This window comes from Mesoplodon bidens (genome assembly GCF_964165515.1).
Source record: "Mesoplodon bidens genome assembly, chromosome: 19".
Classification (NCBI taxonomy): domain Eukaryota; kingdom Metazoa; phylum Chordata; class Mammalia; order Artiodactyla; family Ziphiidae; genus Mesoplodon; species Mesoplodon bidens.
In genome coordinates, this window is record NC_138179.1 from 32,607,982 (window position 1) to 32,628,116 (window position 20,135).

Consider the following 20,135-nt stretch of genomic DNA (forward strand, 5'->3'; position numbering starts at 1 on the left):
GGTTCATCAATTTCCCTTAGGAGATTCTAGTAGAAATAGACCAAACCTTTCAGGGGGTAATAACAGGGAAATGCTCATAATTCAAATGTTATGGTAAATAAATCACGTTCATTTAAAAGCTAAAAACAAACTCCAAAAACCCAGAATTTCCCCCAAAGAAAATTAAAATGGGAAGTATCTTATGAAACAAGAGTTTTAGCAGGCCCTCCAGATAATTTACCAAGCCACACACTGAAAACAACTCACAGCGGTGTGTGTTATAACTAAATCATATTATAAACAAATATGAGAGCAGAAAACATTACACTGTCCTCTTCTATTGTGCTTGTGATCAGCCTCTGCTCATGTTTGCTTTTCTTTCATGGATGAGGTGGAAATAAAATAAAACAGCTTGAGTATACTTCTCCCCACCTAATTTTTTTCTACCGGGATTTTTCCTTCATTGATCAAAGGAGAAAGAGCCCTCTCATGCTAAAAATATCCCGGAACAAGAGCCAGAATTGGGACCTATTTTTTTTCTCAGCTACTGGGAGGTAAGGTTATTTCACCTACATGTGTACCAAGTTATTTTAAACACTTGCCTTGCTCTTCTCTGGTTATTCTATTTCAACACACAAGAGGGGACCTGGCAGCCTCCTGTACTCCGAGCATCCCAGCTGCTCCGTGGTCCACGCTCTGATCATCAACAGAGATGCAGAATGGAACTCGCACCCGTAAGCCTGAATGCGCAAAGCACTTTGAGAACACAGCTTGTGGGCAATTTTCAACCTCACCACAAGCATGGAGGTCAGACATCTAAGAGAGGTGGCACTTGCACAAAGACCCGTGCATCACTCGTTATCCTCAGTAACCACCCATGATGCTACCTGGCTCAACCACCACCTGCGAGAACAGTGTCGGTGTCAATAAAGTCGAAACAGAAATTCTCTATAAGGGCAAGGCTAACTCAAGCAGAATCTCACTAATCTCTACTCACTGACTTGCTAATTCAATAAACGTTTGAGAGCCAGAGAGACCGCCAGATTCTGGGTAAGCACAGAAGACAGGAAGGTAAAAGATGGGTTTGCCCTCAAGGGACAGCCACCTATAGGTAAAGACAATGACAGCACAGGGTTGTGAGTGTCTTCAGCTAAGGAGCAGCTGAATGGGGCAGGGGGCGGGGGGAGTCCATGGAGATAGAAGGGATGGTCGGGGAAAGCCTCTGAGAGAAGAGATGCCCGGTGTGGTCCTCACAGAAAGACTAAGGACTGGCCGGGTGCCATGGCGGAAGGCGTTCCAGAGACAAAACCCAGCATCCTTCCAAGTCTCGTCGCAAACTAGAGCGTGCATGGGAGCCACCACTGCCCCTTCAGAAGAACATGACAAGCAGCCCTTGGCTACCCTTCTTGGGGCTCCCCGCCCTGAGGTCCCTCTCCTACGGTTAGTAACGTCCGCTCCGTGGAAGTTCTTCTTGGAGTTTACACTCCACTCTGCCTTATAACATCTAGTCATCGGGGTAGGTCTGTCCCTTGGAGTTCCAAAGATAAGCCCACCCTTCTTTCTAGGCTAGAAGCCAGTGCTCATCAACGCCTACAACTTACCCCTTTCTTCACATGGAACATTCCTGACTGGTTTTCGGGTCTCTGTCCTGTGGTTTCCTGATCATACCTGTTTCTCAACACCTTCCTTAATACCTACTGTCCATCCTGCACTTCATACTCCAATGATGTCTGGTACCTATGGAGGATGCTGTTGCTGCTCTGAATGACCAAAGCTGCTTCAATAAACAGTGAGCGACTGGTATACCCTCTTTGCTTCAATCAACCCTTATTATTCACTATCAGAAACTACTATGTAATAAGAATATTATGACTGAATAAACACAATTATGGAATCTCAAAATATTTCATTATCAAAACAAAAAAATGCTCCTCACAAGATAACTTAGAAGTACTGTCACCAACAGAAAGAACAAGTTTTGTTTTGTTTTGTTTTCCAGCAAAGTCTTGCTAAAAAAAAGAACTTATCACAAGACTTCCTCATTCCTGTCTCCTTTTCCTATCATCAACAGATCAAGAAACTCCGTTAATTCGACTGTATCTGAAAACCCCTCATGACACCACGTCAGTAACAGAAGCCTTCCTGTACCACCGAGATGAAGTCATAGCAACAGTGGTACAGAAAAGGGCACGTCACACCCCAAGTGGTGAAGGCAGTTACATCTAGAAGGCAATGTACCCTCGGCAACTTCAACACAGAATTCACTGTTACCTGCCTATCCGATATTCATTCTCCTCTTCTTTGTTACTGAACTACCTTGACCTTGCTCTGGGCAGAAATACACCCAGCTTCAAACAAAACAAAATAAAACTCCCATGTTTTCCAAGTAGGAGTGGCTGTGTGATACAGTTCTGGCCAACAGGATGTAAATGAGGTTGTCAGACTGGGTTTCATGGGGAATCCTTCAAAAGGGAGCAGACTCAACAGGCATCTGTGCTTTGACCTTCACCCTTCTCTTTCCTCCTGCGTGGAACCTGGAAGGGATGGTGATGGAGCAGCCGTCTTACAACCAGGACAACAAAGATGAGGATGAAAGGACGAAAGCCACACGATAAGAAGGCTGAACTAAAAGGCTGGGTCCTTATGGAATCCTGGAGATGCCACATGAGCCCCAGACTTCCCAGTCTAGACATTTTATTACATGAGAACAAAACCCCTATTTAGTTCAAACCATTGCTTGGCCAGGTTTTCTATCACCCGTGTTGCGAACGGATCCACTTAGCCCGTGGCAGCCTAGACGTCTGCAGCAAACAGACGTCTGCCAGCACACTGCTGCTGGGCAAAGAATTATTCTCAGGTGGGTGGGTCTGCTCCATTCAGATGACGTCCTGGGAGACCACAGCACTTGGTCACATTTCAAAAGAATTTCGTGGATGAGATTCGAGAGGGGGCAAATATGCCAATTAGAGCTTTTCAAAAATTGTACTATTCCTTGGGCTTCCCTGGTGGCGCAGTGGTTGAGAATCTGCCTGCCAACGCAGGGGACACGGGTTCGAGCCCTGGTCTGGGAAGATCCCACATGCCGTGGAGCAACTAGCCCCGTGAGCCACAAATACTGAGCCTGCGCGCCTGGAGCCTGTGCTCCGCAATGAGAGGCCGCGATAGTGAGAGGCCCGCGCACCGCGATGAGGAGTGGCCCCCACTTGCCGCAACTAGAGAAAGCCCTCACACAGAAACGAAGACCCAACACAGCCATAAATAAATGAATAAATAAATAAATTAATTTAAAAAAAAAATTGTACTATTCCAACAAGATTAAATCCAGAAAAATAATCTATGTCAAATCAACTTAAAAATCAAATTATCATGATTTCAGTTTCCTAGGGTCCCTTCTAGTCCCTGCCCCCTCCGTACATAAATTTGGTCATAGCCCTAATCACAGTAAGACCTTTACGTTAAGCTTTTGCAATGGAGCATCATACAAGCGTTTTCCGTGTCTTTATAGTCATCCTTCTTAATGGCTACACCTGTGCTATTGCACGGATGTATCACAATTGACTTAACGACGCCCTACCGCCCACAGATTGTTAGTAAAAGAAACTGATGACTGCAGAGGGAAATCTAAGAGGACACTGCACTCAAGCCAATATATAGCCATACCCTAATCTTCAATGTTAAGATCCTATTAGATATAAATTATTCTCAAGGTTTCAAATTCAAGACTTATGGCAGTTATCTAGAATGGCTGACATTGAGAATCTGGTGGGTAATTGGGTATTCTGCTTCAGTAAGACTGATCGTATACATTTTATTTTCTAATGAATTTTATAGCCCCTATAGTCCTAACATTAAGATTATGAAGAACATGCTTTTTTGGTTGTCGGGGAGATACATCCAATCACACAGTAGGCCTTAGGCTCAACTGGCATGGCCAGATGACTATCATATGGTATGGCATTATAGTCACAGAAAAGGAAAAATCTCCACTGATTCTAGGACAGTTCCTTTTAGTTACATTATCGGAAGGAAACAAACAAAACCCTGTAAGATTTTTTCATCTCTCTTGTAAAAGTCACATACATTCATCTGGGCAACAAGTATTAACTGAGCACTTAGTACGTGGCAGACACAGTTCTAAGTCAAATAGAAGAGTGAGTGAGACGACAGCCCTGCTCGCACGGTGCTTCACGCTGGTGGAAGAGACAGACAGCAATCAAGGGACAAATAAACAGCACGGTTTCCAGGGTGACAAGGACCATCAAAGGTACATAAGGAGGACACGCTAATGGACAGGGAAGAGGGGAGGGTGAGAGCTGAAGAGGCCTCTCTGTGGAGTCACCTGAGCAGACACCGGAATGGTATCAAGGAGCATCGTGAAGATCCGGGCACAAGAATCCACCAGTGCTGAAGCCCTCAGGTGCAAATGAGCTTATTAGCCTGTCCTGTCTGTGAGGTGGACAGGAACCAGATCCCAATCACCACAGGCCTTGTTGACCAGAGTAAGACGTTTGCATTTCACTGTAATGGTCAAGGAAGGCTACTGCAGGGTGTGGACACAGCAATGCAATGATGTGATCTGCCTGATACATGCAAAACACCACTGGGGATGCTGCCTCGGCGAGAAACTGGAGGGGACAGGAGCAGACGTGAGCAGACGTAGCAAGACGCTCTTTGGCAAAGTGCACGTTTTTCCAGAGGTTGTTTCATCGGACTCTCCCATCCTTGGGCTCCTGGATGACCAGGCGTTTAGTAAGTGAGAATATGACCAAACCAAAGCACGTAGCTCCAAGCAGACGGTGGGCATGTGGACTTGCAGGCAGGTCTGCTTCACACATGCACCTGATTCCTTTTTAAATTTTCTAACTTGTCACTTTTCTTCCTCACTTCCAGCTCTGTACCTTCAGTTACTCTAAATTACAGATTTGTAATGAAAAAAAAAACCTGATTAACGTGAATTACCTAAAACCTTGGTACATCATTCAAACTTCGCAAATGCAAAAGAAAAGAGGCCTCCCTTTCTAATTTTAAGACCTGCTGTGTGAACTCTCCTTGTTCAAGCTTCCCTGGTCTTTTGTGATTAATTTTAGTAACGGGGGAACGACCTGCTTAAGAACAAATGAGTCATGATACAGCTTCATATCTTAGAAACCTAAAATCACCCTCCTGCACGGAAAATATCATTTTCAGGTATGAAATGTCTACCCCATGTTAACTCTCCAAAGCTCCCTGCCTTGAAAAAGAGGTGGGGAGGGACAGGCTAGGGACTTGAGGTTATAGACAGCAAGCAATGTGCACACTGCCTTCTGAAAGGTATTTGTCTTAGGGATGTTTATGACATGAAAAAAAAAAAACCCTCAACCATTGTTAAACAGTGTGTAGGCTGTGGATTTCAAAATATTCTTTCATACAGCAATCTCATAACAATACAAATTTCTCATGAGCATGAATAGCAACCTCTATGACTTCCGCATGGATTATTTATCCTGGCACAATGATGCATGTCTTAGACACGCACCTCTTATTTCAAACTGGAAAGAAATCAAAGACTCCTGACTCCTCAGCTTTATCATTTCTCTTCCTCTTGAACTGTGATTTGTTATAAACCTCTCCAGATTAACTGTACAATTAGCAGTGACTTCAAGGGATATAAATCTAAAACATGCAGTTGACAAAACAAGCATTTCCTTTTTTTTTTTGCTGTACGCGGGCCTCTCACTGCTGTGGCCTCTCCCGTTGCGGAGCACAGGCTCCGGACACACAGGCTCCGCGGCCATGGCTCGCGGGCCCAGCCGCTCCGCGGCATGCGGGATCCTCCGGGATCGGGGCACGAACCCGCGTCCCCTGCATCGGCAGGCGGACTCTCAACCACTGCGCCACCAGGGAAGCCCGCATTTCCTTTTAATAGGTTCTTTCCCCACCAACATTTAACCCGAAAAACCTTCACCAAGTTACAAATCCTGGTCATACGTTTAGCAAAGCACAGTGCAATGGGCATCCTGCATGAGTTCCTCAAACACGGAAGATTCTCTCGACACAGGAAGAAAAAAAACTTTCTAAAGGAAATTCACTGCCTAAAGACTAATTTAAAATCAAGAAATGGCTGGTATTGATCTGAGAGAATCTCATGAAACATTTTACAGATATTTATTTTATTTGGGATCAGAGACTTCAGTTTTCCTTCCATCCACTCTTACAACACACGTTCACGATCACCTGTGAGTCAGAAATCATACGAGGCGCTGGGAATACAGAGATGGGTGAGGTTCAGGGGAAAGAAAACAACACAACACAACCACAATAAGTCATCCTGCGGTAAACTGTTAAATTAATGGCCCGAGCGACCCAGCCCTCCCAGGGCCCGCACCTGTGCCCTGTCCCTCTGCGATGGCTAATGCTGTGCGTTAACTTCACTGGACCATGGGGTGCCCAGATATTTGGTCAAACATTATCCTGGGTGTTTCTGGAAGGGTGTTTTTGGATGAGATTAACATTTAAATGCCTGCCAGCCTCCACCGTCTCATGACCTAGTTCTGTATAAGAAACCTCTTTGTGGGAAACACACACACACACCTGTGTGCGCACACCCACACCTGTACACACACATACATCTGTGCACACAAATACACACACACACACACAGCCTATCAGATCTGTTTCTCTGGAGAACCCCGAACTAATCTACCCTCACAGGGACCCAGAGCTTGGCCACGTGACTTGCTTTGGTCGTGAGACCTCAGGACACATAATGTGTAAGTGCGCTAAGACTTGCCCTCTTGGAAAACTGCCACCACTATGTAAGAAACCTGTGCTCCCCTCCTCTGGAAAGGTCAAGGTGGAGGAGGACCAACCAACAGCCACAGCAAACAGCCAGTGGAGTCATCGTGTGTGACCCTGTAGAAACCCTGGGAAAATGTGACGCAGGAGAGTGGCACAGTCGTGTCGTGGCAATGACGTTCTTCTTAGAACCTGGCTTTCCACCCTTGGACTACCAGTCTCAAAATAAATGTGTTTCGGGAACAGGCTGGATTATAAAAATAAATAGAAATGTGGAATGAAACAAAATGATTAGAACAATTGACCTTCCCTCTGTCCGTCTCACCTCCTGCTCATAAGAGACTATGATTGAGGGCGTTTGCTCACAGCTTCTGGTGCAACACAGTATAAACAGCTGTCACCAAAGCGACTCTCCCACTGGTTTCATCTCTCTCGGCCACTGTTGAAGGCCTAGACAGAATTCCTACTAAGTAGGTTCATTGACTGTTGTCACTGTTTTGGACCCTTACTCTCACTGTAAATAAAGAAATGTCACAGTGATAATGCTGTAACTAGAAACCCCTCCATCTTCCTTCCTCTCCTATCCCCTAGGAAACGCACTTCTTTTTGTCCGCAGACTTTTCCTGAGCCTCCCACTGGCAATTTATTAAACAGCAAAGACAGAGCCAAGGTGAGGAAGGTATTAGCTAATTGAATGGGACGCCTACTTCAGTTTAACAAAGAGTGACTCATTGAAATCCAGGAACAAGCTCTGGCATAAGCCAAAGAGCTCTCTGGGCTGGCTTTCAACTTAGGGTGAAGCCACTTGCATTGAATCTTTCCAGAAACCCAGGGTCCTGGGAAGCCCTACCTTCCCATTTTCTTGAGGAGAACCAGAACCAAGTCTCCAAACGGCTCTGGGCTCTCACCTGGCCCATCAGGTGCTGTAGCCTTCACTGTGGGCACCATCAGTCCTCTTGGTGAATGCTTTTACTGTTAACATCTTGGGATTTTATAATCTCAGTTTCTTACTGCTTTGAGATTTCTCATAGACACACTGACCCCAGACTCCGACCCCCAAAATAGAGCCTTCGCCAACAGAAAGCCTGCCCCTGAAGTTGGCTTTTCCTAACCAACCATGCGGCACCACGGAAAGAACAGGGTTGGAAGCAGAGAGACCTGGGTCAAAGCTCACCACTTACTGCTGGACTCTGGCGGGTCGCTTAACCCCCAAGCCTCCATTTTCACATCTGTACAATGAAGATAATGACGTGTGCATTTATGTGGGTTATCCACGGAAGTAATCATCTGAATAAATAATCATGTTGATTCATATGTATGACTTCCCACTACAGATAAGCTATTTGAAGACAAAGACCATGTTTCTTTTTTTAACCTTTGCATCTCATAGCACCTGGCATGAAATAAACGCTCAAAGAATATTTAACAATTACAAATAATAGCAGAAAAAGCATCAGACATAGAGATGCTAGGTACACATCAGGTACCATCATAAAGATGTCATGACTTGTGGAGCAGAACTTCTAGCTCTGAGCTCCCAATGATTTGAGCCACAAGTAGCCCCAGACTCCAGTTCTCAGGCACAGGTTAATTTGGTTGTTTGTACATCATGAACTGATATTACTAAGTCACTTGGTATGGGTCAGAAAAAATAAGGAAGGCTTCATACCAATTTTTTTTTTTTTTTTTTTTTGCGGTAACGCGGGCCTCTCACTGCCGCGGCCTCTCCCATTGCGGAGCACAGGCTCCGGACACGCAGGCTCAGCGGCCATGGCTCACGGGCCCAGCCGCTCCGTGGCATGTGGGATCTTCCCGGACTGGGGCACGAACCCGTATCCCCTGCATCGGCAGGCGGACTCTCAACCACTGCGCCACCAGGGAAGCCCCATACCAATTTTTGACCCCAATCAGTCAAAAGCTATTGTCCAAATCCACCATTTTTTAAACTCAACTCCAAATAGCTGAGACCATGGTTTGAAATGACTACTGTAAAGAGAAGGAAAGCCCATCAGGTGTGGCTTCCACCTGTGAGGTGACATAATAATGCTGATGAAACATCATTCCTAAGTTCTGGGCAAGTTCAGTAACAATCTCACGTGTAGCTTAAACTACCCAAGTAATTCAAGATCATGTAAATACAACTGGTGATCAAATTAGGTTATCAGACCTTCATCCACTCATTCTCTGGTTCAATAACTATTCTTTGTGCACCCATTCTGTGCCAGGCTCTGCACTGGGCTGTTGGTTTCCAAAGGGAAACGAAAGAGGACAGCCCCATGAAGAATTCACTGTGTAGGCATGACCGTCAAGGAAGACAACAATTTTCTAGAATGGGTATTAACTATAAGTGTCCATGAGAAGCTACGCAATGATTCCTACGTGTTTTCCAAGCTTCAAGCACAAAAGTCGCTTTCAAATCTGATGTCAGAGACAGTTTATAATTTTCCCAAGAAAAGCACTGTCTACCTTATCATCTTACCCTCTTTTTGACCAAAAATGGTACCACCCACCTTAATCACACCCCTTTTTCAGATCTGGCTCCACTGCACTTTTGGCTGCTTCCCCTAAACAATCACACCACACTCTCAAAGGCTGACGGGGCGGGGCGGGGGGGGCGGGCAAGAGGGGAGATTTTGAAAAGAATGAGTTGCTGGCCGTATGTGCCATTCTGAGCGTAGCGTTCCAAAGACATTCGCGCAGTGGCAACTTCAGCCATTGGATTAAGCTGAAAAGCCCCCGGGGTGACCCTCTCAAAAACAGGTCTCCTGGCCCCCTGGTTCCTGCACAGGGCACCTTCTCTATTTTCACACCACACACACCCCCTCTTCTCACTGGTGCATCAAGAGGATGGATGTCCCACCCTCCACGGCCCCCCATAGCGCATCAGAACTGCAGATGGAGATGCAAGTGTTGGAGGCTATTTTTAATTCTCAGCTAAATTAATTTGGTGCAAAAGTAGCAGGAGTCCCTACCCTTGTAGGAAATACTTCTGTTACTGTGAATCTGGTACATAAAATAATCCACCCACTGAAGAACAGAATTAGCACGGGAGCTTTGGGTTGGGTTTGTTTCCCCGAAATAACTTCTTTTCCAGGTTTCCCGTGGCAGCATGGCACGTGAGGAGTGCAGAGCGGGGTTTCAGGACCAGCGAGGCTTCCACTCAAAGGTTCACCTGGGGGGATCTCACCAGGATCTGCAGAACATGGCGGGTCTCTCTGGCCTGTGCTCTTTTAATGGGTCCTCTTGCAAGGATGTGTCACCTGAGTTTACACACCACTGGGTAGCAGCATTTGGTGAGGGATGAACTCCCGTAAGCCAGCAGGAAAAACAGGAAAATATGTCTACTTTTTTTTAAAAGAACATTTTGAAAAAAAAATTGAAATAAATCTTTAAAATGTCACCACCTTCAGGAAACCTTCCCTCATTCTTCCATGAGATGCACTCTCCCCTCCACTCAAGCTCAACAACAGCTTATTTCTTCCCCCACTGATGGCAGCCGTCACATGCAACCTTACAGTGTGAGGATCTGCATCCTTTTCATCAGAGAGGATGCACTGGGAGGGCAGGACCTGTCCATCACCTTTTTAATCTTCACAGTTTGAAGCCCTCGATAAACATTTAGGTGACAAAATATTATTTAGGGCTGAAGACAACTGTAAAGATCACCAAGTTCAATCTCCCTATTGATGAATAAGAAAACCACCATCTAGAAAGGTTTTTAGTGACTTGGCAGGGCAGGGCTCCCAGTTCCTTCTCTGAGAGTCTCTTTACCTCACTCTGCTGAATTTTATTCATTTATTTTTTTTGAAGGGGAGGGAAATCTTTCTCCTTACTTTCTTTTTTCTTTTCTTTTTCTTTTTTAATTTTTGGCCATGTTGGGTCTCGGTTGCTGCGCATGGGGCTTTCTCTAGTTGTGGCGAGCCAGGGCTGCTCTTCGTTGCAGTGGCTTCTCTTGTTGCGGAGCACGGGCCCTAGAGCACACAGGCTTCAGTAGTTGTGGAGTGCGGCTCAGTAGTTGTGGCTCACGGGCTCTAGAGCACAGGCTCAGTACTTGTGGTGCGTGGGCTTAGTTGCTCCGCATCATGTGGGATCTTCCTGGACCAGGGCTCGAACCCGGGTCCCCTGCATTGGCAGGCAGATTCTTAACCACTGCGTGACCCGGGAAGTGCCTCTGCTGAATTTCAAATGCCACTTTTTAGCGCCTGCACCTTTTACAAATCACACTTTGTTGGTTCAGGAATGTAAAAAATGTTTGGGGTTTAACAGGGTTTTTCTCACACAATGGTCTTGTTTCCCTATTACATATAAAAGCACACTTTGAGAAAATAGAAGATCCACTAATTAAATTTATTTCTAGATTTATTTTACATGTTTCTAGTTTTGTTATAAATGCAGCTTTGAAAGGTTGAAATTTAAACAACTTAGCGGTCTTTTTTCCTTTGCTCAGTTTCTAAGACCCCGAGAAGAACTTCAGAACAAGAGTATTTGCAGGGTGTCAAAAGGCAAAGCAGGCAGCTCGGTTCTCTGGACACACAGCTGCCCGCGGGGTCCAGCTCCTCCAGACGCTGCTCCTGCTCTGCAGCAAGCTGTGCACTGGGTCCCATTTTTGGCTGTGAGTCAGTCATTTATGGTCGATGCTCTCAGCTTCTGCAGATGGCTCGGTTTTACGGGCTTCACATACTTGAAGGCGCACCCAGATCGGAAGCAAGCTTCCCCGCCTTGTAACAAGTTGGTTCATCTCCTCACTTGTATTCTTGCAAGCATGCAGGCGGCTGCAGCTACCTCCCGATGCCACCTGCATGGAGGGGGCTCGCCCCAACCCGGGAAGCTTCAGTAATGACCCCGGAGGTTATTTTTAAATCCCCTGAATTCGACTCAATTGGACGGCTCAGATACAAGAAGAGCAAAGCCCTTCAGGAATCGTTTCTCCCCGGACAGGCCAGGGGCACCGGCCGGTGAGGATGCGTCAGGTGAATAAAGGCAGGGAGACTTCCCGAAATGCAGACCAAACCCCAGGAAGCCGATGGCCTCCAGGGCTTGAAGCCTTTCAACAGACCCCCCTCCACCTTCTCCAATGTCCACATACCCAGCACACAGGGCAAACCTCCCAAGGATTACGTTTAAAGAGCTGTTGAGCACTTGTGTCATCTTAAACACATCACATAAGACTCCTCTCTCCCTACACTTTTACAGATTGAAGCGGGTGAGTCCGGACATGATCTTTCACAGCGGGACTGAGATTGGTGTGAGGCTCTCTCTAAAAGTGACGCTTCGTGGCTTTTCTCAATGAAGGCGCAGAGAAAACGAAGTATGGAAAACAAGGATTTAAAGTGCTAACATACACGCACACACGCGCACACACACAGAAGCATGTGCACAGACCCTGGAAACCCAGGTACCTCATGTGCCCTCTGGCAGGAGGGGAGTCACAAGGAGACACAATTCTCGAGGGACAGAGGTTGAACTAAGGACAGGGAGGGGCTCCAGACTGAAGGACAGAGGCTTCGAGCTGAAAATTTTAAAAGTGCAGGGAAGGGGCCTGAGGAGGAGCCGGCCCCTCAAACCCAGCCCGTCGGGCCCTGCCCGGTGGGCCTCACCACAGCCCGGGCAGGGCAGGGACGGGACAACCATCAAGGCAGGTGGCCAGTGTTAGCTGAAGAAAGAAGAGCGCTCTGGTCCCTTCAGAAGAACCAAGTCACAGCGCTCGCTCCCCCTAAGCCAAATGAGGTGACACTCCCCCTCCACCTGCCATGGCCTGGCTCCAGTCTTAATTTGGGGGCGGGGAGGGAGAGAAGAGCTATTTCTAAACGTGGACCCTCCCTCTCACAAAATCCTGGACAAAGGGCAGGGGTGCTGGGCGGGGCCCCGAGCTGCGTCCTGAGGGTGCACACCTGCAAGCCCCAATCCTGCACCAACTCAAAACGCCCTGGCAATGTGAGGTGAGGAGTGCGCTGCGCGTTCTGAGCCCCAGACCACAGCTCCGCACGCCTGCATCCGGCTGTGAGGCCAGGCTCTGAGGACCCGCAGCATCAGTGAACGAGCCAACCTCTCGTGTCAGGGTCTTTGGAAGTCTTCCCTCTTCTTCTCTCCTCGGGTGCACGGGCCTGCACTTAAAGTCTCAAAAATTGTGGCTTTTATGTGTAGATATGCTGGGAGGGAATTTCTGTCCAGAAGGGGTGGGGAGGCTGGGCGACTGGCCAGAGGGTTTTTTGGGGGCGGGGGAGGGTCCTTCCACTGAACCCAGAAGCCTCTTCTCCTCAAGGTTCCCTGCACTTCTGCATCCTTTCCACCAGACTGCTCCTTGAGACGTGAAGACTATGCCTGCTCAAAAGAATGTGTTTTTTGTTGTTGTTGTTGTTTTTGTTTTTGTGGTACGCGGGCCTCTCACCTCTGTGGCCTCTCCCGTTGCGGAGCACAGGCTCCGGACGCGCAGGCTCAGCGGCCATGGCTCACGGGCCCAGCCACTCCGCGGCATGTGGGATCTTCCCGGACCGGGGCACGAACCCGTGTCCCCTGCACCGGCAGGCAGACTCTCAACCACTGCGCCACCAGGGAAGCCCCAAAAGAATTTTTAACTCCCTTCGCATCTGGTTCCTGTAATCTGGGTACCACTAGGTTATTTTTCAGTATTTTCCGTTCCTTTCCTCTTGAAGGTGGCAGGGCAGGCACAGTCTCTGTGGATTTCCCAGACGTGTGGCTTCCTTCGCCCCCTCTGTGGATGCTCTGGGGTCCGCTGAGCCCAGCAAAGACGTTATTTAAGGAGCACAGACACTGGGCATCTTAAGCATTCACCGTGGTTTGAAAAAAGCTTTAATTTCTTTAATTTTCAGGGAACAAACACCTGGGGAAGTTTTAAATTAGATTTCCCTGCTCCTGATCCTTCCATCGTTTGACCTGGTCTTTTTCATCCCCATCAGCTCTCTTCTAAACATCTGAACAGAACTTTCAATGATGAAACCAGGTAGCAGGTTGTCAACGTGCTCCGCTGACCACAGGACCAGGCCAGGGACCCCTCTCTCTTTCCCTTCACAACCAACACCCTGGAAAGAATCAGCCACAAACCTACCAGGTATTCCGGGGCAACAGGATGCTGCCCCAGCTCATTTAATTTTCTTTCTTTAATATGCCTCAGTCTCCACATCTAAAAAATAAAGTTAACCTACAGAAATCTCTAACACCCCTTCCAGCTCTATAATCCCATGATTTTAAAATGTATTCCCCATCCTCAGCTCAGCTTTATGTCCTAATACCTTCATGCTCTTCCAACTACTTCCCTGGTGAGTTCAGTATGGGAAGCCTGTAGGTTTGTTCAATAAGTAAATTCGTCCCGCACAGACGGAAGTCACATCGCACACCCTGGCTCCAGAAAGCCGCAATCACAGTCTCTGGATGCCAAGGACCAAAAGGCAGAATTTCCCCTTGGAAAAGAATGCACAATCCTTTTTGATCATATAGGCAGGACTGGTCCATTATTCTGTACCTTTTTAATAGCTCACCCACTTCTTTTTCTCTCAGATTAAAAAAAAAAGCTCATCTTGTAACTTAAATTTTGAATATATTAAAATGTGAGGCAAGTCAACACACACAAAGATGAGCAGGGGCAGAACTCAGGGGACTCGGCAGATCACAGGTGCGCCTTCTGTTACGCTTCACAGCGAAAAGCTCTTTGCTAACACTCCCCACCTGGCCCCAGGCTGGGAGGAGGGTGGCCACAGCGATCAGCCAAAACAGGATAAAATTCTGAGCGGGTTGTTTGTTTTTTTGTTATTGAGCTGCAGGAGCTGCTTGTAAATTTTGGAGATTAATCCTTTGTCAGTTACTTCATTTGCAAATATTTTCTCCCATTCTGAGGGTTGTCTTTTCGTCTTGTTTATGGTTTCCTTTGCTGTGCAAAAGCTTTGAAGTTTCATTAGGTCCCATTTGTTTATTTTTGTTTTTATTCCCATTTCTCTAGGAGGTGGGTCAAAAAGGATCTTGCTGTGGTTTATGTCATAGAGTGTTCTGCCTATGTTTTCCTCTAAGAGTTTGATAGTTTCTGGCCTTACATTTAGACCTTTAATCCATTTTGAGCTTATTTTTGTGTATGGTGTTAGGGAGTGTTCTAATCTCATACTTTTACATGTATCTGTCCAGTTTTCCCAGCACCACTTATTGAAGAGGCTGTCTTTTCTCCACTGTATATTCTTGCCTCTTTTATCAAAGATAAGGTGACCATATGTGCGTGGGTTTATCTCTGGGCTTTCTATCCTGTTCCATTGATCTATATTTCTGTTTCTGTGCCAGTACCATACTGTCTTGATTACTGTAGCCTTGTAGTATAGTCTGAAGTCAATGGGCAGAAGACCTAAACAGACATTTCTCCAAAGAAGATATACAGATTGCCAACAAATACATGAAAGAATGCTCAACATCATTAATCATTAAAGAAATGCAAATCAAAACTACAATGAGATATCATCTCACATCGGTCAGAATGGCCATCATCAAAAAATCTAGAAACAATAACTGCTGGAGAGGGTGTGGAGAAAAGGGAACACTCTTGCACTGCTGGTGGGAATGTAAATTGATATAGCCACTATGGAAAACAGTATGGAGGTTCCTTAAAAAACTACAAATAGAACTACCATACGACCCAGCAATCTCACTACTGGGCATATACCCTGAGAAAACCATAATTCAAAAAGAGTCATGTGGGCTTCCCTGGTGGTGCAGTGGTTGAGAGTCCACCTGCTGATGCAGGGGACACGGGTTTGTGCCCCGGTCTGGGAAGATCCCACATGCCGCGGAGTGGCTGGGCCCATGAGCCATGGCCGCTGAGCCTGTGCTCCACAACAGGAGAGGCCACAACAGTGAGAGGCCCGCGTACCACACACAAAAAAAGAGCTATATACCAAAATGTTCATTGCAGCTCTATTTACAATAGCCAGGACATGGAAGCAACCTAAGTGTCCATCATCGGATGAATGGATAAAGAAGATGTGGCACATATATACAATGGAATATTACTCAGCCATAAAAGGAAACGAAATTGAGCTATTTGTAATGAGGTGGATCGACCTAGAGTCTATCATACAGAGTGAAGTAAGTCAGAATGAGAAAAACATAAATACCATATGCTAACACATATATATGGAATCTAAGGAGAAAAAAAAGGTCATGAAGAACCTAGGGGTAAGACGGGAATAAAGACACAGACCTACTAGAGAATGGACTTGAGGATATGGAGAGGGGGAAGGGTAAGCTGGGACAAAGTGAGAGAGTGGCATGGACATATATACACTACCAAACGTAAAATAGATAGCTAGTGGGAAGCAGCCGCATGGCACAGGGAGATCAGCTCGGTGCTTTGTGACCACCTAGAGGGGTGGGATAGGGAGGGTGGGAGGGAGGGAGATGCAAGAGAGAAGAGATATGGGAACATATGTATATGTATAACTGATTCACTTTGTTATAAAGCAGAAACTAACACACCATTGTAAAGCAATTATACTCCAATAAAGATGTTAAAAAAAAAAATTCTGGGCTTCCCTGGTGGCGCAGTGGTTGAGAGTCCGCCTGCCGATGCAGGGGACACAGGTTCCTGCCCCGGTCCGGGAAGATCCCACATGCCGTGGAGCGGCTAGGCCCGTGAGCCATGGCCGCTGAGGCTGCGCATCCGGAGCCTGTGCTCCGCAACGAGAGAGGCCACAACAGTGAGAGGCCCGCGTACCGAAAAAAAAAAAAAAAAAAATTCTGACCAGGAAAGGAGCTGCTGAAGATAATTAACAGGCATAAACAAGCATCAACCAAGGCTTCCCTAGGTAAGCAAGTCTGTCCTATGCAAACCCGGATGTGTGTTACCATCTACGTGGAATATTTGGAGCCAACAGAGGATTCAGAACAAGATCACAGATGCGATCAGAGTTGGCCGACAGGCCCTTTAGGGGATTGTGAACTTGGCCTCTCACCCTGCTGTTCTCTCCCGACCCCCTTCCCTGCCTTCCTCTCCCACGCGATCTGCAGGATGGGGCTCCTCGGAGCTCTCTCCTGGCCTCTAACTTCTTTTCTTCTACATCTGTAATCTCCCTCAAGGCAAGATGATCCACTCGGATTGCCTTAAAAAAACAAAAACAAAAAATCCAAAAAAACCCAACCAGAACAATCAGAACAAGCACCAAAGGTAGGAATAACTTGGAGCAAATCATTTAAGTATTAGTGGCCAATGAGGTCCAGCACACGCCATCCAGAAATGCCTACTCTCCCGGGCCTACCCGCAATTTTTTTTTTCAGTTAAAAATATGACTTTCCATGTAACAGCTCAAGTTCCCCTCCACTGGATGTATTTTAGGCACTGGTGCTTCCCCCGCCCCCAAACTCCCACTCTGCTCTGCTGACCCCGCTTTTCAGCCAACAAGGGATGCAACGGAGAGACTCAGCAGAGACAGGCAAAGTTAGGTCACAAATCAGAGAGATGAGGTATTCACATGTGGGCAGTTTCAGAGATCATTTGTTCAGCGAAACCGACGCTGAATTGTTCAAGTCAACAGGAGCATTTATAATACCTAATGAAAGGCAGCAAGGATCCCATGAGACAAACTAGGGACAGTTTGTTACATCGGCCAAAAGCAGTGAGGGCCCTACTAGTTAATCGACGTTACAAATAAACTGAAGGGCGATTTATGTTCATTGTAAAATGTGTCAACATTTTCCAAAATAAACTGCCTTGTGTTTGTGAAAGCTAGGACTATAAATTTGGTAGATTTAGCCTACGTGCCACCCAGAGCTGAAGAGTACAAAGAAGATAACAGGAAATTCTCCTCTGAGCCTGGGATAGTCCTGCCAGGGTTCAAAAGGACTATAAATCTATTCATTAGTAAAAGCCAAAGTTATATGAAATGAACTGGTAAGTCTTCCCATGAACAGTATGTGCCAGAACAACAGTAGTTCAGGCATTAAAAAAATTAAACTCGGAAAACCTCGTCAACATAAAATAATAGTTTCCAGGCTACTTACATCAGTGTCAGGTCCTTTATCCGCACCCGGACAAGAAAAAGTAACAAATTCATGGCACCTCTTGTGAACCACAAAACAGCAAACTGGTGGAGAGAAAAGAAAACTAAAATTAGTAAGGTCTAGATTGAATATACAAAGCTTTGTTTTCCAAACAGGGCTACATGCTGTCATAAGTCAATTTAATTTCACTACAGAAAGAATCTCATAAACAGACATCAGAAGGCATTTCATTCAAGACTCAGCCACATTTGGTTTTGGGGGGTTTTTAATAAATTTATTTAGTTATTATTTATTTTTGGCTGCGTTGGTCATTGCTGCACATGGGCTTTCTCTAGTTGCAGCGAGCAGGGGCTACTGTTCATCGTGGTGTGTGGGCTTCTCATTGTGGAGCACGGGCTACAGGCGTGTGGGCTTCAGCAGTTGTGGCTCGCAGGCTCAGCAGCTGTGGTGTGAGGGCTTCAGTAGTTGTGGCTCTCGAGCTTAGTTGCTCCGCGGCATGTGGGATCTTCCCAGACCAGGGCTCGAACCCGTTTCCCCTGCATTGGCAGGCGGATTCTTAACCACTGCGCCACCAGGGAAGTCCCCACATTTGGTACTGACTGGACTCCTACATAACAGAACCACAAAATGCCAGCACAGACAGGGCCCCGGGAGACCTAAACCTTAGTTCCTCTTCTCTAAAGTTGAGGGGAAGGGCTAGGGATTGTTAAGACAGTTCTGCCAAGGTATAAACCAGGAAGCAACATGTAAAGTACTGTGCACTCTCCTCCAACAATACAGAGGTGTGTAAACGTTGATAAACACTAGACCCTATTAGTAAGAGAATAATTTATTATAAATAATATGTGCATATCCCCAACTGTGGGTGCAGAACTTCCTTAGAAGAATTCTGAACGTCAAGAACTCCTGAAGACACAAACCCAACCTACAGAAAACAGCCCTCTGAAGTGAAGAAAAGTTAGGGTGCCTCCTCACACCCCTCTTGTATATGCCTGCTTGAGACTAGCTGGAAGGGGACCCGCAAATCTACCAAATCCACGACACGAAGCGTCTTCCAAACTCAGCGTGGTTTGGTAAGTATTCCCTGAGATGAAACAGTAACTGAATCATCAGTTATAGAAATTAATAAGTAACCTAAGATTTTTATGAAAAGTATAACATGGAGGATACAAAAAAATAAATGACCGAGGTCACCCTTCCTTAAAAGCTTCCAGTTCAGCTCCAAAGGGCATAACCCACTACTCTATTGTTCTCTGCTGAACAGCACACTAAAAAACAATATTCCTGGGCTTCCCTGGTGGCGCAGTGGTTGGGAGTCTGCCTGCCAGTGCAGGGGACGCGGGTTCGTGCCCCGGTCCGGGAGGATCCCGCGTGCCGCGGAGCGGCTGGGCCCGTGAGCCGTGGCCGCTGGGCCTGCGCGTCCGGAGCCTGTGCTCCGCAATGGGAGAGGCCACAGCAGTGAGAGGCCCGCGTACCGCAAAAAAAAAAAAACAACAACAATATTCCCTCAGAAATACTGGGTGAGTCCTCAGTCTTTAGTGCAGAAGGCAGGCTAGAAATCCCCAGGTTCCTAGCTCTCGTCCACTCCCACAAGTGACACCAGCAGTACACCTTCCTGCACATGTGTCAGTAGATAAAGCCAACTGAAGAGGGTCAGGCCCAGGAGAGGGTGCGAGAGGCTGGCAGGTTTGCCCAGAGCCAAGACCCTAAAACTAAGGGAGCATTTAGGGGCCAGGAAGACGTTCAGGATATCTGTGATCAGCACGAGCAGCCCTGAAAGGTGCGAGAGCCAGAATAACAGACAAAAGCAGTGCTTCTGAAGGGCCAGTGGTGGTGAGGGAAGAACACACTGGAACAGACCAGGCCGTGAGGGCCAGTGGAAGCCCACTGTAGAGTCTGGGGATGAAAGTGATCACCCAGCACTATTCAGTCTGTAAGAGACGGAGGTAAGAGCTGTCAGGGAAATCGAAGAACTGATGGGACCTGCCAGCTGACCCCAGACGCCATCTGTCGAGCCTCCTGTTCCGTGTCGCTCTGATGGGTCATTTCACCTGCCTGACCTCACTGAGTCCTCATAACACTGCTTAATATGCTCTGACGTCCACATTTTATGGAAGGGAAAATGCTGTACTGATCTCTGCCGTCTAGCGTGTTACAAGCGCACAGTGTCTGCAGACAGAAGAGATGGTGGGAGAGGACAGATGGACAGAGAGATGAACGGGGCAGACAGAAAAGGGTCTTAGGTACAGTCACCCTCCTCCATGTAGTGGAGCGAGGACTCGAACTAAGGTTTGCTGGACCCTACAGCCCTTACCCTCTACCACGTCACACTGGTGGACAGGAGAGCAAAAGATGCTGAAGGTGATGCCAGGATTCTGCACGTGGGTGCC

General features: G+C 46.9%; 1 protein-coding gene across 1 annotated transcript in view; it reads right to left on the reverse strand.

The window, feature by feature from the left end:
* PRKCA (protein kinase C alpha) overlaps window positions 1-20,135 on the reverse strand; it is a 379,909-nt gene that overhangs the window by 199,905 nt on the left and 159,869 nt on the right. Inside the window, exon 3 of the mRNA XM_081218519.1 lies at window positions 17,746-17,828. Within this exon, the coding sequence (XP_081074645.1) occupies window positions 17,746-17,828 (83 nt within the window). The remainder of the gene's footprint in view (window positions 1-17,745; window positions 17,829-20,135) is intronic.